Source organism: Salvelinus namaycush, chromosome 7 (genome assembly GCF_016432855.1).
Source record: "Salvelinus namaycush isolate Seneca chromosome 7, SaNama_1.0, whole genome shotgun sequence".
Classification (NCBI taxonomy): Eukaryota; Metazoa; Chordata; class Actinopteri; order Salmoniformes; family Salmonidae; genus Salvelinus; species Salvelinus namaycush.
In genome coordinates this window covers 56730271-56746882 of record NC_052313.1, presented here as the reverse complement: position 1 = coordinate 56746882, position 16612 = coordinate 56730271, and the positions used below count along the sequence as shown (strand labels likewise).

At 41.6% G+C, this 16612-nt stretch overlaps 1 protein-coding gene across 1 annotated transcript in view; it reads left to right on the top strand.

The window, feature by feature from the left end:
* The window catches only part of LOC120050855 (interleukin-1 receptor accessory protein-like 1), an 838450-nt gene that overhangs the window by 25458 nt on the left and 796380 nt on the right, over positions 1 to 16612 (top strand). The window contains exon 3 of the mRNA XM_038997383.1: positions 987 to 1140. Coding sequence (XP_038853311.1) covers positions 987 to 1140 — 154 coding nt within the window. The remainder of the gene's footprint in view (positions 1 to 986; positions 1141 to 16612) is intronic.

Here is a 16612-nt window from a genome sequence, read left to right as displayed (position 1 = left end):
TGTCTGGGAAACCGCTGCTATGCGTCTTTTATCAAATGTGATACTTATATTTATCAGCATATAATCAAAACTGTATGAAAAAATGAGAGATACATTTTTTTTTTTTTTATATATTATTATTTTAGTCTAAGCATACTTGTATGTATTGTCTAGCAGCCTATGTGCTTGCTTGATGACAGTAGGTAGATTTATCCACCCATAACTCACAGCCACTCTGCAGAGCACCCCCTGAGATGTCATTTGTTTTTCATGAGACTCAAACCGTCTGGAGGGGGTCCTCAGAGTCAGAAGTCTGGCTATCTGAGTCGACCAGTGGCCCTCACCGGCCCCAGCCGCCTGCCCACAGTGTAACAGCAGACTGACGGAGTAGCCGACGGAGGCCAGGGGCCAATTCATCAAAACTATATGAATGTCGGATTAGATTAGATGGCCACAGTGCTTCTTCAGTTTCCCAGTGAATCAAATTAAAACATGGATAATGACTGTGGCCCTAGAATATTCTAGTTATTTGCTCTGTCTCTGGAAGCGGAGCTGATTGAATTCTGGGAGACCCGCGAGCGCAGGTGGAACCAACCCACGGTATTCCAGTTTTCCTGCTGTGGGTGAATGAGTTTGTGTGGCACAAGTTCCCTTTTCCAAGGGCCTCGTTCCTCCTCTGGGTTTATTCCCACCAAAATTAACTGCTTCAACCCCATACATTGTTCTTCTAGTGGGAACTTAGTGATATAATGTTGTATAATAGATCACTCGTCTTGCCAAAAACAGGAACTCATTACAACAACACTAAATACAAGATGAGAAAGGATTTGTGATCAAACAGATGTTTGAAGTTTGGAATGGTTCGATGCATTTCGTCAGGCGTCCATTTTTTCTACATGTCTACATTGTATGTTGTAAAAAGTGTAATCTAAGTCCAACTGTATACTGCTTTTCTGTTTCTTCGTGTTGTTTTACATTCATGTTCCTTCTCTCTATTTTAATTGAAGGAATGCAAGCCAAAGCAGTGGAGACAAAGCATTGTAAGGAGAAGAGATACTCTCTCTATCCGGGAGGTGCGTGAAGATGACATTGGAAATTACACGTGTGAATTACAGTTTGGCAGCTTCGTGGTGAGAAGAACTACAGAACTATCTGTTACAGGTAAGAAACATTCCTCTGCAGGTCACATGTGCTCCATGCTGGGCCATTGGGGATAACTTGCATTGTGTTTTTATTGGCATTGATGAATGTTCATGTTGTTTTGTCTGTCAGCGAGGCAGAGTTCATTCTTTGTGGGAGAGCGAATTTAATAATCATTGCTATTGTGCAGCTGTGTCGTGTTCGTCGTCTATTTCGGGGATGGCCACAATAGTTGTTTGCATATGAGCTACAGATCTTCTTCTTGGCTGAAATGAAGAATACGTTTTGATTTGAAAAAAACACATATCTGAGGTGTACATTCAGGGAGAAAATGTTGATGGGATTATGTTGCTGCAGACATCTCATTAGAAATATGTCAGAATGCTGACATTTATCCATAGTTGTTATATATATACATGGTAATGGTAAATCTCTTACTATCTGTTGTTGTGTTGTCACTACCAAACACACATGTTCTGCTAAGACAGTAGTTGTGAACTTTGTTGTCAGGGTTGTGGGTTCAATACCTCTGTGCTGTCAGCTGGCCCTCTTAATTTCTAAGTAGTAGAATTTGCACAGAGCCACTTCATCACTTTTTCTTAACTAAGACTGTTGAAATATTAAAGCTTAAACTGAACGTTCCTTATCTTTAGAGGGAGGGGTGTGACAGAATAGAGATCGCTTGCCGCCGCCGCCTCCACCGCTAACGTTGATGTGCAGTAACAACTTGGACAGTCTTGATGGAAAACCTATAGTACAGGTGCATTCAATCAATGACACAATGATTACAAAAAGATCTACTCTACTCAGTCTTGCCCTCATGGCTGAACCCTGAAGAGAAAACACCAGGGAAAACCACTGTAGCAAGATATATTAAGAGCTGTTACATGTCAATGCATCACACCCATCGTCCATAGTGGTCTCGAGGTCAAGCAAACTATTTGCAGTTTACGGCTATCTGATTACAGTTTATTATCCCCTAAAGAGACAAAGGCAGACTCCATAGAAGACCAATTTCACTCATCAATCATGTTCCCTGCTGCCTCAGACGGTCCTCATCCTCTGGGACGATTCCTTTCCCCTCACAAAGAGACGCATTTAGCATTTTTGGTTGAGGGATAGTTCACTCGAAATACAAAATGACACATTGGTTTCCTTTCCCTGTAAGCAGTCTATGGACAAGGTATGACAGCAATCCATGAGTTGGTTGAGTTTCTCTGGCACATCCACATGCTAACGTTTTAACCTGATGCAGCGAAAAACTATGATAACGGTCCCAAGACTTGAATGGGATTTGTGCCACGAATGCTAAAACATTAGCATGTGGAAAGGGAAACTAAACCAAAGCATGGATTGCTGTCATACCTTGTCCATAGACTGCTTACACGGTACGGAAACCAATATGTAATTTAGTAATTTGGGAGAACTATCTCTTTAAGCGAGAAAACGTCCTGCTTTTGTGTTTGCAAATTTTTCATCCGACTGAAATCAGGAGAGAATCTGAGGACCCTTTCTCTCTCTCTCTCTCTCTCTCTCTCTCTCTCTCTCTCTCTCTCTCTCTCTCTCTCTCTCTCTCTCTCTCTCTCTCTCTCTCTCTCTCTCTCTCTCTCTCTCTCTCTCTCTCTCTCTCTCTCTCTCTCTCTCGCTCTCTCGCTCGCTCGCTCGCTCGTGAATAATAATTACACGCTTCCGCCCACATATAGAGGGCAGAGGAAAGAACATGGGCCACCTACACACATCATGTACGGTACATGTACATAGACATGCATACATAAATTACTTCCTGTAATAAAGACAAACACTGAGAGTACAAAACATTCCATGACATAGACTGACCAGGTGAATCCAGGTGAAAGCTATGATCCCTTATTGATGTCACTTGTTAACTCCACTTCAATCAGTGTAGATGAAGCAGAGGAGACAGGGTGAAGAAGGATTTTTAAGCCTTGAGAGAATTGAGACATGGATTGTGTATGTGTGCCATTCAGAGGGTGAATGGGCAAGACAAAAGATTTAAGTGCCTTTGAACAGGGTATGGTAGTAGGTGCCAGGCGCACAAGTTTGAGTGTGTCAAGAACTGCAACACTGTTGGGTTTTTCAGTCTCAACAGTTTCCCCGTGTGTATCAAGAATGGTCCCCCACCCAAAGGACATCCAGCCAACTTGACACAACCATGGGAAGCGTTGTCAACATGGGCCAGCATCCCTGTGGAGCGCTTTCGACACCTTGTAGAGTCCGTGCCCTGATGAATTGAGGCAACTCAATATTAGGAAGCTGTTTCTAATGTTTTATCCACTGTGTGTATGTGCTGTAGCTAACACAGTCCTTTGAGTAAAATGACCTTTAAATGACACATAGGACATTAGTTTAGACACATACATCCGTTAGACCTTTAATTTCAATAATAGAACATTGAATGACAACAAGCCCATTGGCTATTTCATAAAAGACCAGTCTCGTTGTAGTTATGTTGGACCCGGTGTGATCTGGAGGAAGTGGTACATTGTGTGACGTTCATCTAGTGCTCGTGTCTGCAAAACAATCAGATTATCCTGATTTAATATGCAGCTATAATCATAACAATGCTTTCCTCCACTATGCTGTACAGTACGTCTCACAGTATCCTACAGGGAAGCCACAATCCTGGTCCATACATTGTATAATGTTGTATAGTCTGTATCAATACATTACAGAACAATCAAATCAAATCAAATGTATTTATATTGCCTTACCTCAGCTGATATCTCAGAGTGCTGTACAGAAACCCAGCCTTGTTATGTAGTTGTTGCGTGACTGGTGTAAATGGAGATATCTTCTGTTATGACTATTATGTCTCAAAGGCTGCATCTGTTCCTCCTTCCTGGCATGGCCAGGTGGTTTGTGTACTGTACCTGGTAAAAGAAAGGGAAATTAATTGATACATTACATAAAACAGTCACATCAAATGTTTTTGAACTTGTCTTCAGCCATAGTGATCATGTTTTTAATGATTCACCCTCATATGATGGTGTCAGACAGACTGTGAGATGTCATATTGGTCCATTATAATGGCGCCGAAGGAGACGGCTGCCGTTTTACAATCCCGGAACCAATTGTGCTATTATGTATGTTTTTTCACGTTATTTGTAACGTATTTTGAACATAATGTTTCTGCCATAATGTTTCTGCCACCGTGTCTTATGACCGAAAAGAGCTTCTTTGTCACGATCGTCGTATGGTGGAAGAGAGGAGGACCAAGGCGCAGCGTGATATAAATACATTCTTCTATTTATTATAACGTAACGAAGAATACTTAAACAGACTTACAAAACAACAAACGAACGTGAAGCTATACTACGACAAGTGCAGACACAGGCAACTTACGTAATGACATAGACATAGAGAATAACCCACGAAATACCCAATGAATATGGCTGCCTAAATATGGTTCCCAATCAGAGACAATGATCAACAGCTGCCTCTAATTGAGAACCAATCTAGGCAGCCATAGACATACAAACACCTAGACTAGACACTGCCCCATAAACATACAAAACCCCTAGACTATACAAAACACATACATCCCCCATGTCACACCCTGACCTAACTAAAATAATAAAGAAAACAAAGATAACTAAGGCCAGGGCGTGACATTCTTGATATCAGGGCAGCGACTACTCCCGTACTGGAGGAATCCTTCTTCTTCAATGAGTCGGACGGGAAGGATTTACTCCAGACACTAGACAAGGCCCTCATCCCAATCATTCGCAGGAGGAAAAGACGGAGATAATCGATAACAAAATAGACGAACTACGAGCACGTATATCCTACCAACGGGACATTAAAAACTGTAATATCATATGTTTCACCGAGTCGTGGCTGAACGATGACATGATTAACATTCAGCTGGCAGGTTTTAAGCTTTTTCGGCAGGATAGAACAGCGGCCTCTGGTAAGACAAGGGGCGGCAGGCCTATGTATATTTGTAAACAACAGCTGGTGCACGAAATATAAGGAAGTCTCAAGGTTTTGTATCTCATGAGTATCTCATGATAAGCTGTAGACCACAATATTTACCAAGAGAGTTTACATCTATATTTTTCGTAGCTGTCTATATACCACCGCAAACTGATGCTGGCACTAAGACTGCACTCAATGAGCTGTATACGGTCATAAGCAAACAGTAAAACGCTCTTCCAGAGGCGGCACTCCTAGTGGCCGGGGACTTTAATGCAGGGAAATTCATATCCGTTCTACCTTATCTCTACCAGCATGTTAAATGTACAACCAGAGGGAAAAAACTCTAGACCACCTTTACTCTACACACAGAGACGTGTACAAAGCTCTCCCTCGCCCTCCATTTGGCAAATATGACCATAATAATATCCTCCTGAATCCTGCTAAAAAGCAAAAACTAAAGCAGGAACCACCAGTGACTCGGTCAGTAAGAAAGTGGTCAGATGAAGCAGATTCTAAGCTACAGGACTGTTTTGCTAGCACAGACTGGAATATGTTCCGGGTTTCTTCTGATGCCATTGAGGAGTACACCACATCAGTCACTGGCTTCATCAATAAGTGCATCGATGGCGTCATCCAAACAGTGACCGTACGTACATACCCCAACCAGAAACCATGGATTACAGGCAACATCCGCACTGAGCTAAAGGGTAGAGCTGCCACTTTCAAGGAGCAGGACTCTAATCCGGAAGCTTATAAGAAATCCTGCTATACCCTCTGACAAACCATCAAACAGGCAAAGCGTCAATATAGGACTAACTTTGAATTGTACTACACCGGCCCCGACGCTCATCGGATGTGGCAGGGCTTGCAAACTATTACAGACTACAAAGGGAAGCACAGCCGCGAGCTGCCCAGTGACACGAACCTACCAGATGACCTAAATTACTTCTATGCTCACTTCAAGGCAAGTAACACTGAGACATGCATGAGAGCACAAGCTGTTCCGGACAACTGTGTGATCACACTCTTCTTAGCCGATGTGAGTAAGACCTTTAAACAGTTCAACATTCACAAGGCCGCAGGGCCAGATGGATTAACCTGTCTGACTCTGGGGTTCCGCAGGCGGAACTCCTCCCACATTCCACTGAAAAGGCAGAGCGCGAAATTCAAAATATATTTTTTCGAAATATTTAACTTTCACACATTAACAAGTCCAATACAGCTAATGAAAGATACACATCTTGTGAATCCAGCCAACATGTCCGATTTTTTAAATGTTTTACAGGGAAAACACAATATATATTTATGTTAGCTCACCAACAAATAGAAAAAAGCACAGACATTTTTCACAGCACAGGTAGCATGCACAAAATCAACCAAACTAACCTAGAACAAACCAAAGAAACCAAGAAACAACTTCATCAGATGACAGTCTTATAACATGTTATACAATAAATCTATGTTTTGTTCGAAAAATGTGCATATTTCAGGTATAAATCATAGTTTACATTGCGGCTACAATCAGAAATTGCACCGAAAGCAGCCAGAATAATTACAGACACCAACGTGACATACCGAAATACTCATCATAAAACATTTCTGAAAAATACATGGTGTATAGCAAATGAAAGACAAAGATCTTGTGAATACAGCCAATATTTCCGATTTCTTAAGTGTTTTACAGCGAAAACACAATATAGCATTATATTAGCTTACTACAATAGCCTACCACACTACCGCATTCATTCATCAAGGCACGTTAGCGATAGTAATAGGCACGTTAGCGTTAGCGAATAAACCAGCAAAAGATATTAAATTTCACTAACCTTCATAAACCTTCCTCAGATGACAGTCCTATAACATCAGGTTATACATACACTTATGTTTTGTTCGAAAATGTGCATATTTAGAGCTGAAATCCATGGTTATACAACGTAGCATAACGTGCTAACGTAGCATCTTTTTCCCAGAATGTGCGGATATTTCTATTAGACTCTCACCTATTCTGACCAAATAGCTATTCATAAACATTACAAAAAAATACATGTTGTATAGGAAACGATAGATCCATTAGTTCTTAATGCAATCGCAGTGTTAGAATTCTAAAAATATCTTCATTACGACATAAGACTTAGTTATGGTAAGGGAATAACCAAAACCTGAGCGCAAAGCTACTAGTACACAGTTCAACAGATATATATGAAATAGCATCACAAAATGGTTCCTACTTTTGCTGATCTTCTATCAGAATGTTGTACAAGGGGTCCTTTGTCCAGAACCGTCTTTGTTTGGATTCAGAACGTTCTTTTTCCCTCTTGAATTAGCAAGCACACTGGCCATGCGGCGCTAAGCTCTCCAACGTCAACAAAGTCAAACAACGCAACACGCCTAACGTCCCGAATAAATTTCAATAATCTAATGAAACTATATTGAAAAAACATACTTTAGGATGATATTGTAACATGTATCAAATAAAATCAAAGCCGGAGATCATATTCGCCCATAACGACAGCTTTCCAGTAGGCAATAACAGGTCCCAACACGCGCCTTGCAGAAAACAGAAAATGGGGGACACGTTGTTCCAAGAGGGCTTATTCAACGTCAGACAGAGATAATCAACTCATTTTTCCTCTCACTTCCTCTTGACATCCGGGTGAAGGTGTATGACGTGCACGTATAGTCATACGTATCATGCCCATTTATAGGCAGTCACTTGAACAGAACATAGATTTCAGACTTTCCACTTCCTGGTCACAAAGTGTGCTGCCAAATGAGTTCTGTTTTACCCACAGACAAAATTCAAACGGTTTTAGAAACTAGAGAGTGTTTTCTATCCAATAGTAATAATAATATGCATATTGTACGAGCAAGAATTGAGTACGAGGCAGTTTAATTTGGAGACCAATTTTCACAAAGTTGAAACAGCACCCCCCCTGGGCTCAAGAGGTTAACAGGATGTGTACTCCGTGTACTCACATCAACACCATTATCCCAGAAACCCTAGACCCACTCCAATTGGCATAACGCCCCAACAGATCCATAGATCTCTATTGAACTCAACACTGCCCTTTCCCACCTGGACAAAAGGACCTATGTGAGAATGCTATTCATTGACTACAGCTCATCATTCAACACCATAGTGCCCTCAAAGCTCATCACTAAGCTAAGGACCATGGGGCTAAACACCTTCCTCTGCAACTGGATCCTGGACTTCCTGACGGGCCATCCCCGGTTGGTAAGGGTAGGGAACGACACATCCGCCACTTTTATCCTCAACACAGGGGCCCCTCATGGGTGCGTGCTCAGTCCCCTTCTGTACTCGCTGTTCGTTCATGACTGCATGGCCAGGCACGACTCCAACACCATCATCAAGTCAGCGCAATACACAAGGGGTGGAACAGTGGCAAAGGTACCCACAGGACAAACAGAATAATATTAGTCTGAGGAGAGATTAAATAGCATTAATACAACAAAAATAATTCTAAACACACCTTTAGTTTACAAAGTTAAACAGATGTATTTTTCCTTCATAATAACAGTGATAGGCCTGATCACCGACAACGACGAGACAGCCTATAGGGAGGAGGTCAGAGACCTGGCCGTATGGTGCCAGGACAACAACGTCTCCCTCAACATGATCAAGACTAAGGAGATGATTGTGGACTACAGGAAAATGAGAACCGAGCACGTCCCCATTCTCATCGACAGGGCTGTAGTGGAACAGGTTGAGAGCTTCAAGTTCCTTGGTGTCCACATCACCAACAAACTAACATGGTCCAAACACACTAAGACAGTGTCGGGGTTGGTTTCTTGTTCCTTGTCAATCATTTTCTTATTGGTGAAATCAGCAATCAAACAATATCTTTAAGTAAATCAATCATTCATTTATTAATGCAATTGCAGACAAAAGTTGACAACGGGAACATAGCATGTATGTTTCAGAGTAAGTTCTGCACCCCACCTAAGGGCACAGCTTATTTTATACATGTGATCACTCCCTAGTGGTATGATCAGCTACGTCAATGTATGTGTGTATCAATAAGCGGAGGTTACCTTATAAGGCAACCTAGTACAGTAGGTTCTCTGAATTTCTTAGAATTGTCCACTGTCACACAAGATCAAAATGTCAAAACCAGACATTGGTTACTTCTCTTTATCTAGTTTCAGTCTGACTCAGACCTAGCCTGCAAGCACACTCTCACAACAGCCAGGGCTTAACCACAAAGACTAATATAGATGGCTTGTGCAACGTATAGTGGCAGAGTTTTTAGACACATAGCAACAGTATCTTATTATAGGGCCTGCAGCAAAACATATGAATCTTAAGGTCCCCTTAATCAATAATGGGGAGGGTCTTTGGGACCCACCCACTACAACAGTCATGAAGCGCGCACGACAAAACCTATTCCCCTCAGGAGACTGAAAAGATTTGGCATGGGTCCTCAGATCCTCAAAAGGTTCTACAGCTGCACCATCGAGAGCAACCTGACTGGTTGCATCACTGCCTGGTATGGCAACTGCTCGGCTTCAGACCGCAAGGCACTACAGAGGGTAGTGTGTACGGCCCAGTTTCCTGCCATCCAGGACCTCTATACCAGGCGGTGTCAGAGTAAGGCCATAAAAATTGTCAAAGACTCCACCCTAGTCATAGACTGTTCTCTCTGCTACCGCACGCAAGCTGTACCGGAGCGCCAAGTCTAGGACCAAAAGGCTCCTCAACAGCTTCTACCCCCAAGCCATAAGACTCCTGAACAGCTAATCAAAATGCTACCCAGACCCCTCTTTTACGCTGCTGCTACTCTCTGTTTATTATCCATCCATAGTCACTTTAACTCTACCTACATGTACATATTACCTCAATTACCTCGACTAACCGGTGCCCCTGCACATTGACTCTGTACCTTTCTGTAGAGTACTAGCCATTCCTCTGGGTCTATTATGATCAGACTACTGCAGTCCATCTCTTCTCTCCTCCCCAACCTTTGTCCCTGTTCTCTGTATCAATGGTCAACTGGCCTGTTATAGCAGGAGAAGAGTATGAAAGATCACGCTCCATTGGACTGTCTTGAGGACCTCTTTAAACATAGTGATGTCTTCAGCCATTGGTGGAACTATTAAAAATAGACATTATTCCTAAATAAAATTTTATGATTGTTTTACAAGGTATGCCGTTTGATCCGGTGGATTGAAAACCGCACAATAAAGGGTGGATAATGAACCGCCTACTCAATTGGCTGTTATAGTGTCTTCTTGTGCTGCACAGAGGGAAACGAATGGTCTGCATGTTTAGCTAATGACTAGGGACCGATGGCAGTGGTGATCTTGCTTTTTATTTTCTAATAAAGCACAATAAAGTGATGCTAATACTAGGCCTACCGTTGACAAGGGAAAAGGCTCTCCACTTAAGTAGAGAATGACAATACTCCAAATGCCTCCAGGTTCAAAGAAACAGGCTAGTAGAAATCCGAGTTTATAATGCCTATCTCCTCCCTCGGATGTTCCAACTGATTTAACAGCTGAGTGCCCAATCAGTTCCTTCAATGAAAAACGTGTACTCCTAGGTCCAGAGATAGCACCATATCTAAATAACCTTATCCTATCCTACAGACTCCTGCATCATTTCATTAGACATACAATACCTCCACAAGGATTTACAACAGCAAGTAAAAACAGGAATTTGTGGATCTATAGCTCTGGAACTCTGCTGTATGGTTCCATTCCACTGGCTGTTCTCTCAGTGAGTGCATCCCAAATGTCACCCTATTCCCTATGAAGTGCACTACTTTTGACCAGGGCCCATAGGGCACACATTTGGGATGCAGGCCAGCGACTAGGCTCTGCTGAATGGGCAGCCATTACAAAACAGAGGTCTCTCCTCTTGTCTTGGCTCTGTGAAGTTGACTCATTAGCATATGAAGTAGGGTGATTAATAAGGGCCGTTCTAATTGATAGAGTATAATTAGACTGGCCAAAGCAGCAAGGGGAAAAGGAACCTGAAGAATTTGGCTGCAGGAGAAATGATGTCTCTTTGTGAGAACATGTTTGATATGTTAGTACTTTTCTCCCTTATTTAAAGGTGGTAGATAAGTGCTATTCATTGGGGCTTTCTCTTTCTCTGTACTTCTCCATTAGAACTCTTCATTTGGGAGATTATTCACAAAGATGGACCGCTTATTACTTTGAAGTACCCCACACTACCATACGTTTTAAGGGAAAGTTAAGGATTGACAATAGCCGAGAAGCAAAAGAAATGTGTGTGTATGTGTGTGTGTGTGTGTGTGTGTGTGTGTGTGTGTGTGTGTGTGTGTGTGTGTGTGTGTGTGTGTGTGTGTGTGTGTGTGTGTGTGTGTGTGTGTGTAGGTGTGTGTAGGTGTGTGTGTGTGTGTGTGTGTGTGTGTGTGTGTGTGTGTGTGTGTGTGTGTGTGTGTGTGTGTGTGTGTGTGTGTGTGTGTGTGTGTGTGTGTGTGTGTGTGTGTGTAGGTGTGTGTGTGTGTAGGTGTATGTAGGTGTGTGTATGTGTGTGTGCACTAATGGCATTTTCTAAGTGTGAATACACTTTGCAAGTCAGAGGGTAGATCAAGGCTGGTATTATCTCTAAAGCCAGAATGATCCTGTTTTATTATCTGACACTTTTAATCCAGTCGATCAGAGAGACACTGGATCATCAGAGCTACAATATATGTGATGTAGCAATACCATTACATCACATCTTCAGAACAAGCAGAAGAAAAGTGCCATGGGCCTGTCATGCCAAATAATGTCCCCCGGCCAAATAGTGTCCCCCTCTACGTCACAATGGGATTCGATAAACTATTAGCGTCCGTTGCTATATCAATGGTGTGATGACCTAATGATTATAATTTTGGAGATCATTACAGCCTAAATTACGTTATTTCTATCATCGCTTTGCAAACAAGGCTGATTGTCCGGGGGACTATTGGCATGACAGGCCCTAAACTGTTCCTCCTCACAGAACGGATCGGATCAGAACAGAATAGCACAGAACAGCACACAGCTCAGCGGAGCTTTCATCACCTGTCACTTATCTTCCCGTCGTCCTGGCAACAGAGTAACCGAATCTGCCATTTGACTGGGCTGAATTAGTAGGCTTTTTTTCTGTGATATTCCATGTAATGAGGTGGAGGGAGAAGGATAAGGGTAGGTGGGTGAAGTAAGGGGAGGAAATGGAATTATGGTGAGATAGAGGGAAGGAAAGGAGTAGACTTGTCTTAAGCACTCAGCTTCAAGTGCACTGCTTCTCAGAGGAAGACAGGGTTCTTACCTGTGATGGATGGCCATGTGATCAATTACAGTGATTTGTCATGTGCAGCCAGCACTCATTTTCATGAAGGCATTACTGGACTGTATGTGACAGAGGGGAAATGGACCCGTGGCTCGCTGCCTCAAACATCTCCTTGATTGGTTTACGCTGACATGCTGCGAATGGAACCTTGCCCTGAGAGGACCTTCAATCTCTCTATATATTGTAGACCCCTACTTTTTCCTCTAGAAGATCTCTCCTCTCCTCTCTTCACCTTTGGATTTATTTTCAGCATATTTTAGAACAAATTGCCGTACTTTGTGTAACCTCACTCCATGTTTTCAAGCATGCACTCCTTTTCAGTTGACACGGTTAGCCCTGTCCATTCATCACTAGCTACTGCTTTCACTACAGACAGAATGGCTCAATATATCAGTTCATATTTACCATTCACTACAGACATAATGGCTTACTAAGTCAGTTCATATTTACAATTCACTACAGACAGAATAACTCACTATATCAGTTAAGATTTACCATTCACTACAGACAGAATGGCTCAATATATCAGTTCATATTTACCATTCACTACAGACAGAATGGCTTACTAAGTCAGTTCATATTTACAATTCACTACAGACAGAATGGCTCAATATATCAGTTAAGATTAAACATTCACTACAGACAGAATGGACTACAGACAGAATAACTCACTATATCAGTTAAGATTTACCATTCACTACAGACAGAATGGACTACAGACAGAATAACTCACTATATCAGTTAAGATTTACCATTCACTACAGACAGAATGGACTACAGACAGAATAACTCACTATATCAGCTAAGATTTAACATTCACTACAGACAGAATGGACTACAGACAGAATAACTCACTATATCAGCTAAGATTTAACATTCACTACAGACAGAATGGACTACAGACAGAATAACTCACTATATCAGCTAAGATTTAACATTCACTACAGACAGAATGGACTACAGACAGAATAACTCACTATATCAGTTAAGATTTACCATTCACTACAGACAGAATGGACTACAGACAGAATAACTCACTATATCAGCTAAGATTTAACATTCACTACAGACAGAATGGACTACAGACAGAATAACTCACTATATCAGTTAAGATGTAACATTCAATAATTTAAAAAGTGTTTCCTCATCCCCGTGGCTATGACGAGGATAGTTATCCTTCCCCCAAACACACACACACACACACACACACACACACACACACACACACACACACACACACACACACACACACACACACACACACACACACACACACACACACACACACACACACACACACACACACAGTCCTGATGGTGTTTTACCAGTCTGCTAGTGTAACTGTACCCCACCTATCATCAGCAGCACAGCAAGTCCACAGCCCCGCTTTGATCAAACTAACACATACATTAGCTATGTGGCGGACAGGCGATACTTCAATAACATGCAACTCTTCTGTTCAATGGAAATCTTGTCAGTTTGGAGCACGGCGTAAAAACCCAGGAGAGGCCTATGTCATATCTCAGTAATATGTAACCATATCATATGTGACATATATGACTAACATGTCAGATCAGGTGACGTATAACTGTAATGGTTAAATGTCACTATTTTTTTAACATATTTTAATGAGACATGTTTGTACTAGAGAATGTCTTCAAGCTAGCTTCCGAAGCTGATTTTCTTTTATATATATATATATATATATATGTACCATTAGCTGTTCCTATATGGTGATGAGGTGGAACACTGTTTTAAATAAATTAGCCTCTATCTCCCGGGGGGCGACGCTGCATCTAGATGTAAAGGACATGGTCGACACTGGGAGAGATGTCTAATACACCAGCCCTCTCTCTTACTGCTAAGTATCTGGACTCTAATGTACAGTATAGAGTTTTATATAGATATCATTAGCCAAGCATGGCAAAATTATTTGGTTTTAAATGTCTCACTCCTTAATGACATATAGTCACACAGCCAATCAGAATGGATGTAGAGAATCTGGGTCGCGTCTGAAATGGCACCCTTTTCCCTATTTATACAACAGGTGGGTCTAATCCTGGATGCTGATTGTTTAAAACCGCATTCCAGCTGGTGTCTATTCCACAAGTTACCACAGGCTAAAGCTATGACGTTGAAATGCCTATTTACTCTGTTCCATATCACTGCGCAATCCACTATCTCATCAGCCCAGCCAGTCAATTTATAAACATGATCTCCACTATAAAAAGCATCTAGACATTATCCCCCATTTCTTTTAGACTAACACTTGGTTTTCAACAGCGAAGATTTGTATAAACCTTGCTGTCTGTCTCTCAGACGTTTGCAAAAAAAGAATACATCTCCAGCTAAATCTCGATCTCCAGCTGTCCTATTGCAATGAACGTGTCGGGAGTCAGGACGAGACAGACAGACAGCTTTTCTCAGCCAGAAATCATGAATCAGCTGGCATCATTTTTATGAATATATACTACGAAATGTCAATAGAAAAAAGGGAATGCAGCTAGTTTTCAGTCTTTCCAGCTTCAGTTTGAAGTGATTGTGTTAGCTGTGTTGTTGACTAGCTCCTCTGAACAAAAGTGTCCTGATGAGAGCACATTTTCTATGCCAGGCGAAATTGCGCATCATTAGCTCATTTTTATGAATGTATCCAAATAAATGTCACCAGAAAACAGCTTAAACAAATGCAAATGCAGCTACTTTGCTGTTATTCTGGCTTCACTATTTGACGTGACTTTAAGTTAGCCGTAGTTGGCTAGCTAGCAAGCAAGGGATAAGAATGTTGCCTGCAAGTATGGCAATGGAACATTTAGAATGAATGACTGGGTAGGGCTGGGCGATAAATCAATATCAATAATTATTGAGGTAATTACTTCCCTCAATAACGATATAAAAATGTTTAGATTCATTTTCGATAATGTCGATATAGAAAAATTAGGTACAGCAGTCCATTTCACCTCTGGGAAGCAGCAGGAACGTACGGAGAAGTGACAATATGCACGTGGCGAGGTATACGCCCACAAAAAACCACTTAGCACCTCAGTGATGGAGTTGCCACTATTAACCACGAAAAATGAGTGATGTAGGCAAAAACAGTGGCAGGGATAGCCATGGAGAAGGAACAGCTTCCAACTAAGAAATTATTGATAAAAAGGGTTCAACTGTTTCTGTAATTTGGAAGTGGTTTGGCTTTTTGAAGTCCGACAAAGAGCAGAGCAATGTTCGGTGCAAATTGTGCCGTAGACAGGTGGCTACGTAGTCTGGTAATACGACAAACCTCTTTCAACATCTGAAGCAGAATCACTCTTTGGAACTTGCAGGAAGTTTGAGTTTGCGCCACGGTATTGATAAATTCCCCTCAAGCACCAGCCAATCTAGGAATGTTTGCCCGAAGCAGTCATCACTGACAGCGTTTATGCCCTACAAGCAAACATCGAAAAGACAAAGACATCACAAATGCTATTCTGCATTGCATTGCTAAGGACATGCTACCAATTAGCACAGTCGAAAAAGGAAAGTTTCAAGAGGCTTATCAATTGAATTGACCCCAATTGACCACTGGCCGCAAACATGGAACCATTTTCCTTCAAGTATAATTTTATGTGTAGCTCACATAATTAAAAAAATATATAACCTTTATTTAACTAGGCAAGTCAGTTAAGAACAACTTCTTATTTTCAATGACGGCCTATCGGGGAACACTGCCTTGTTCAGGGGTAGAACGACAGAATTTTACCTTGTCAGCTCGGTGATTCGATCTAGCAACCTTTCGGTTACTGGCCCAACACTCTAACCATGGTGTGTTCAGGCATTCTTGAGTTTAAAGCAGATATGCACCTTTTAAAGATATACTTCTCCTTAATGCAACCGCTCTGTCAGATTTCAAAAAAGCTTTACGGAAAAAGCACACCATGCAATAATCTGAGTACAGTGCTCAGGCACCAAAACAAGCCATACAGATACCCGCCATGTTGTGGAGTCAACAGAAGTCAGAAATAGCATTATAAATATTCACTTACCTTTGATGATCTTCATCAGAATGCACTCCCAGGAATCCCAGTTCCACAATAAATGTTTGTTTTGTTTGATAAAGTCCATCAATTATGTCCAACTACCTCCTTTTTGTTTGCGCGTTTAGTTCACAAATCCAAATTCATGAGGCGCAGGCACACTTAGTCCTGACGAAAAGTCAAAAAAGTTATATTACAGTTCGTAGAAACATGTGAAACGATGTATAGAATCAATCTTTAG